Source organism: Pollicipes pollicipes, unplaced genomic scaffold, assembly GCF_011947565.3.
Source record: "Pollicipes pollicipes isolate AB1234 unplaced genomic scaffold, Ppol_2.1 Scaffold_4881;HRSCAF=5763_pilon_pilon_pilon, whole genome shotgun sequence".
Taxonomy (NCBI): Eukaryota; Metazoa; Arthropoda; class Thecostraca; order Pollicipedomorpha; family Pollicipedidae; genus Pollicipes; species Pollicipes pollicipes.
Genome location: NW_023596576.1, coordinates 36,423,278 through 36,429,354, shown reverse-complemented (window position 1 = coordinate 36,429,354; position 6,077 = coordinate 36,423,278). Strand labels below are relative to the sequence as shown.

Genomic DNA, 6,077 nt, shown 5'->3' with positions numbered 1-6,077 from the left:
TGTCAACGTATGTGTTATCTGCTGTTTGCAATACGCTAATTCATCAAAACACTTGTGTAATATACGCAGAGATAAAAAAGCGTCTATTCGCCTACGATCGTGGGAGACTCATGTCAGTGCCTACCCTTCATGAAGGGGGCTGAAGCGTTCTCATTATCCAAAGTTCTATATGATGCAGTATTGCAGGAAATGCCGATTGCACTACTGATATTAGGTTTCTAATTTTTTTCGATTTTCACCACTGATATTCGTTTTGATGCAAGCATGTAGCCGAAATATCAATCAGTCTGTTTCTAATCCTGGTTATTTTACAAAGAATAATGCTATCAGTGCTGCCGTACCTAAAAGGATAATATAAAGGATAATAAAAAAATAATAATAACGACCCGCGCATGGGGCGGCACTGCGGCATTAGCAGAGTCATATATCAAAAATATGTACTCAAAATGCATGAAAATAAACACCATTGTACTCAATATTGACCAAAATGGACGCCTGCTTCAGTTTTGTGTCCCTTAGAGGCATGGTCTCGTAGGCATGATGCAAATCTGAGTCTGATTTTTTGGAAAATTCGACTATTGATAACAGCATGAAAGCTAGTACCAATCGCGAGATCTCTTTGTGACCAGCCCACTAGTGTTTTCCCCTAAGGTGTATCTGCATTACTTTCGAAACACCAGGGGTGGAGATCGTATCATCCCCCTTGGCGTAAGCGTTATGAAATACGGCCAATCCGGGCAATGGTTAAGAAGATACATCACACTATTGATAGTTTTTGAGAGACAGGCGTGAGCTTTTTTGCCTCTCAATAAATGTTAGGAAAGCTTAAAACGCTCTATTTAGAGCTTTCGTAAAGTTGTCGATTTATCATGGAGGAGCTCGTTCGTGTTTTCATGCTTACGGCGTCCGCAGACATGGCGACGTCCGGAATCATTGAGAGTCTCACTCAGTTGGTGCAGATAGTTGGTTTGCCTATCTACATACGTTTGGGCAGTGCGCTAATGCCCTGCATTCGGCCAGGGGAGCATGCCTTATATTCGCGGCCATTGCTGTTCCTATACCTTAGATTGCAAGTGCGCAGAGTCTAAAACTGTTTTATGTTATTTATTTCACTGGTCGATTCTGCGAAAGAATGAACGTTATGACGTGAATATAAGTTGGCCTTTTCATTTCTTACCTAATCTGGATCCACTCAATTTATCATTCCTGAGACCTTTTACGCATTCCTGGCAAAGAGCTCCGCGAGTAGAACACTAGGAGGCACATTACTGTTGCCGGTGCAGGGCTGACGGGCCACTCGGTCCCAGTGCCGGCTGTATTCTGGCCGCCATTCTGGCGACACGGGTGTCCCTTTGTCCATCCGGAGACACTTTGAAGGATGCATCATACCATCTTGTACTCCATGAACATGTGCTGAGAGGACTGTAAGCACCCGTGCAGAAAAATCAATGATATATAACAATGACAGAATGGAGCCTTTGCTACTGAGGGAGCCTTGGGTTTGCCCCTCAATGTCTCCGTTCACCGTTAATGATCGAATAATATTTCGCCATTTACAACATGAAGCAGTTGTATCCAGTACGATTTAAGGAATATCACTGATGAACAAGCCAAATCGGCATGCATGGTCAAGGTACTACAAAAGTAAGCTAAGCACAAATTAGATCTGGTAATTGGGGAGTGGGGCAGGTAACATTGCTTCTCCCTCACCTTAAAAAATGGGGCCTGTCCGTCTCCATCAGTTTCTACACCCATTTACGTAAGTCTTCTTATGGTCGGTGATCTCCGAAATGCCATAACCTTTAGCAGGGATGGAGTTACCATTGACTTACTAAATCTCTTTAAAGCAAACGAGATTGCGGTACGTGCTGTCAATGGCACGGTGTAAATACCGAAACACGTTTCATATCGTCGCGGTTGATATTAATGATCATTTGGGTGATTGACATCCTTGTTGCAGGCACGATCCAACAATGTCCTAGAATTGCCGACTTTTTTTAGGAGTTTTTCACTTATTTTCCTTGTATTTAATGATAGTTTTTCACTCCTGCTTGATATTGTCTAACCACACATGTCAAACCCATATTTCCCTTTCGGAGGTTTTAAGGCGTCATCAAAAACTGAGCTCACTTGACACCACCAAGCATATACAAGGCTCCACAGAACCTGGGCGCCCATGGCTACGTCCATGGCTATGCAGTAGGAATCTTGCAAAAATCAACGACTCACAAATCTTACTGTGATACAAATGGGTTAGACAGGGGGAGAAAGGGTAGGGCTGCTGTAGGTCAGGCCTAGTTAGGCTACTTTCATGGAAATAAGCATTAGTATTTTGCAAGAAACAGTGACATGATATTTGTATTCCTGACTCTATCTTAACAGAAGCCAGAGGCATGGCTGTGGTGTTTAATTTGTTGATGTGCTGATGTGCATGAGTCCAAGCCTTTTTTGTTTGAATGCTTTATACTTGTTGAATTTTTTCTTACTGTTTTTTTGTTGAATTCCTTTGCTTTGTTTTGTGTTAAAAAAATCATTTGGAAGTGAAGCGCAAAGTGCAGCATCAAAACATCGGTGCTACATAGTTTTTGATGCTCATTACACTTCTAAGAAGTTACTACTCTTTAATGTCTTCTGTTTCACTGTAATGACCTAAGATGTTAACTAACATTTTTGTCATGTTTCTGGTATTACATCCGTGCCATCTTGAAATGTATGCCTTCGTTTGCTGGAGCATCTCTAACCGATTCTATCAAAAGTTCAAATCTCTGTAAGCTGAATTTTTCACCTCTGTGCGGTCTGTTTGCGATGCTATTTTTCACTCCCACCCTGGTTCAAAAGCAATTCTAGCTCACTGTGATGCGAGATGTCGCTGAATCAAGGCAAAGCATGAGTGCCGCCAGTGTTTGAAATGTCAGATTCTAAATGCATGGCTAGGCGGTTGTTAATCATTTGTGCATGAACGCTGTCTTGCTTCAGTCCCAAAGGCAGCACAATTCCCTTTGGAACTGAAATGTTTAGAAGGCTGGGTGTTGATAGGGTAGGATGAACGACGCGCCCGAGCCTTTGCTCTTCTTCCCACCTTCCGCCGAGGACGAGACGAGAAGAGTGTTCTGTTTTGTTTTTTTTGTGAGCGGCTCGTTGGTGCAAAACTAAGCCTGCGGTGAGGTTGATGGGCTGTTGTTATATTACAAACATTTGCATTCTTGCCTAAATAACTTGAAACATTCCACACGCCTTCAACCGGCCGGACATCCCGCATATATTTTACATGGCACACGGGACGGGCGAGGCCATCGTCTGGCGCCTAGAAGAACCGTGGCCGGTGATTCCATTGAGATACAGGTCAGACAACCACTGACGTAATATTAGCAGCATTCGGCAGCAAATGACTTCCCTATGGCTAGACGCGGCAAGGAAAACCCGGGGTGCAACCATCAGTGTCCGGTGGATCGTACCACGCCGGCGATAGTATTCTACTGTCTTAAAGCACCTACAACATTGTAGCACGGCCAGCAAAGCTTTCCAGTAACAGGTTCACCACTCAGCGGTTTGCATGAGGGGATGGGGCTCTTCTCCGCCCTTGTAGGACGGGTAACGAGGGTTATCGCCGACCGCCGTGACGTAGTCCACTAAACCTCCCCGCAACATGCGAGTGTTACCGTCGGCGAGGGCGTGGCTCCCATTTAGGACGGCCTCTAACCAGTATAAAGCTGGCGGGTACCGGTCCACAAGCATCACAGACCCCAGCAAGTTCAGCCATGAAAGTCCTGGTGAGTCCTCTGTTTGCGATACTTGCTAACGATATGCATCACGATGAGCTGTTTCATTTCATCAGGAGATCCGGTCTCAGTTAGCAGCTCAAAGAAACTGTTCCACACTTAAAGATATTAAGGCAAGGTTCAGATGTGATACTCAAAGCTTGCTTGTAGCTGTTCGCATGCTTTTAAATGCGAATGACTGCTAACAATAGCCATTTCGCAGTAAGAAAATATGATTTGGTTCACCATCGTTTCATTGCGTTATTCAACGTTTTTATGACATCAGTCGCTGCCAGAGTTGTACGTCAGAGTGACTGCTGTCGCGGACGGCGACACACACTTGTAATGCTTCGACGTGCCACGTGGTGGCATTGTTGATCTATGAGTATGAACTGAGCTTATGTGCGTTATGTGCGTGTGATTTTGGCCTTTTCTCGTGGCATTGCTGCATTTTTTCGTGACAGTATTTCTGCCTTTGCCGTTGCACCTTCAAATACGGCGATATTCTTAAGTTATTTTTCTCAGAATGATGTCCGGCTCCTCTAGCGGGTGTCCGAATAGCTGTGTTACCTATGGCGTAAAGCGGTCCGTGATCGCGACATTCGCCGTTGCATCCCTTCTTCCCTTTATCTTGCGCCCCTCGGGACGCCAATGGATGTAGTTTTTTACTTGGTATTGCCATGGTGGCATACGCCTCTGGATCTAATCTCTCTAGGTTTTCCTATGAGTACTAGGCTGCACAAGTTAACGTGCATCCAGCTCAGAACCTAGAGAGTTTGAAGTGTTAAACCGAACATGGTTAAGGCTGTAAACTACAGAGAATGATATACCCCCTTCGTGCGGCCCTCGAACGAGCGCCTAGCAAATACTACGCAGAGAGGTTCCGGGCTAAGCCTCGGCGGATAGACCCCCAGGCGCGTGTAGTCTTACCCCACCGTCACACATCTTCCCCTATAGTCTGAATTGGTCACGATTGGCCGGAAGGGGTCTCATCCATCCCGCCTAAACCCAGATCAATACATGCAATTAGCGGCTCAATCTGACTATTTCTTCAATCACTGGGACTTAAATGGCCATATTTCAACCATGAGTGCAACGCAGCCAATGCGATGAAACCTTCACATGACTTTACTGTGATGACATGCATGTCTGGGTACTGTTCCTATCGGTGTTCCGATCTTTACCAGGCTCTACAAGTCCACGTGCATCAAGCTCAGAAACAAGGGGATTTTGAGCCTTAGATCAGACATGGCTGTGGCTGTAAACTTCAGACAATGAATATGAAGATAGGTATCTCAGTTCAAAACCCAATACAAATGTGAAACCATCCCCTTTCCGGAAGTAATTTAGAATTTGAAAAATCCTTTCCAAATTCACTGCTCCATTGCCACAACGGAACCGTCATCTGTCCGCGGGTAAAATCAGCCCCAAGATATTTAAAAACGTATTAGCATAGTCGAAATGCCTTTTCCTCTTACAGAGGTTTTATTAACATAGCGATCTCATCTTTCAGCTCGGCACGAATGGCGTGTAAAATAGGTGACAGGCTCGTTCTACTAAATATTTTGAGCAGCAGCGTCCTATAGTTTTTCACTTTTTCAGATGGTAGTGTTCGCTGTCTTGGCCGTTGCGGCTGCCCAGTACGCCCTGCCCTATGGCGGCCTGGCCTACTCGGTACAACCGGACGCCTCCACATACTGGACCAACTTAGCCGCCCCCTATACCAATTACGCCTCTGCCATCTACAAGGACATCGCTGCCAACGCCCCGGCCGGTGTACGCCCCCAACACGACGGCCTCAGCACCATGTTCGACGGCAAAGTCCCCGTCTTTCCTATCGAGGGCTCGTTTAGTTACGTGGACCTCAATGGTGTGAAACAGACGGTCGACTTCACTGTGGACAAGTCTGGCTTCCGTGTGTCTGGCACCAACCTGCCGCCGGCTGCTGTCACCGACGTGAAGACGCCCGCCGACGCTGCTGCTACCAAGAGTGGCTACCGCAAGTAACACAGCGCTCTACCGATCGGCGGGACCCCTGAGGTGGCCGCCGCCAATGCTGGGCACTCCCGCCAGTACAGTGCAGCCGTTCTTCGTGTGTACCCTCAGACGTACGCTGCCTCCGGCGCTCCAGTCACGTTCCAGGGCACGCACGTCCCGAGGGCGTTTCTTAAACGTACGATTGTATTCACCCGAACCCCCTCCCTTACCTTCGCATGTTTTGGTAAGTGCTCGGAGCCTACTCACCTGCGATCAAATGCTGACTTTTCATCTCTGACTTGCTTCCAAACGTTCTATTTGTGTCCATATGCATATACACCG

General features: G+C 46.4%; 1 protein-coding gene across 1 annotated transcript in view; it reads left to right on the top strand.

The window, feature by feature from the left end:
• Positions 1-6,077, top strand: part of LOC119101600 (uncharacterized) — an 8,078-nt gene extending 2,001 nt beyond the window's left edge. Inside the window, exon 2 of the mRNA XM_037224949.1 lies at positions 5,361-6,077. Within this exon, the coding sequence (XP_037080844.1) occupies positions 5,361-5,765 (405 nt within the window). The 3' untranslated portion in view covers positions 5,766-6,077. The remainder of the gene's footprint in view (positions 1-5,360) is intronic.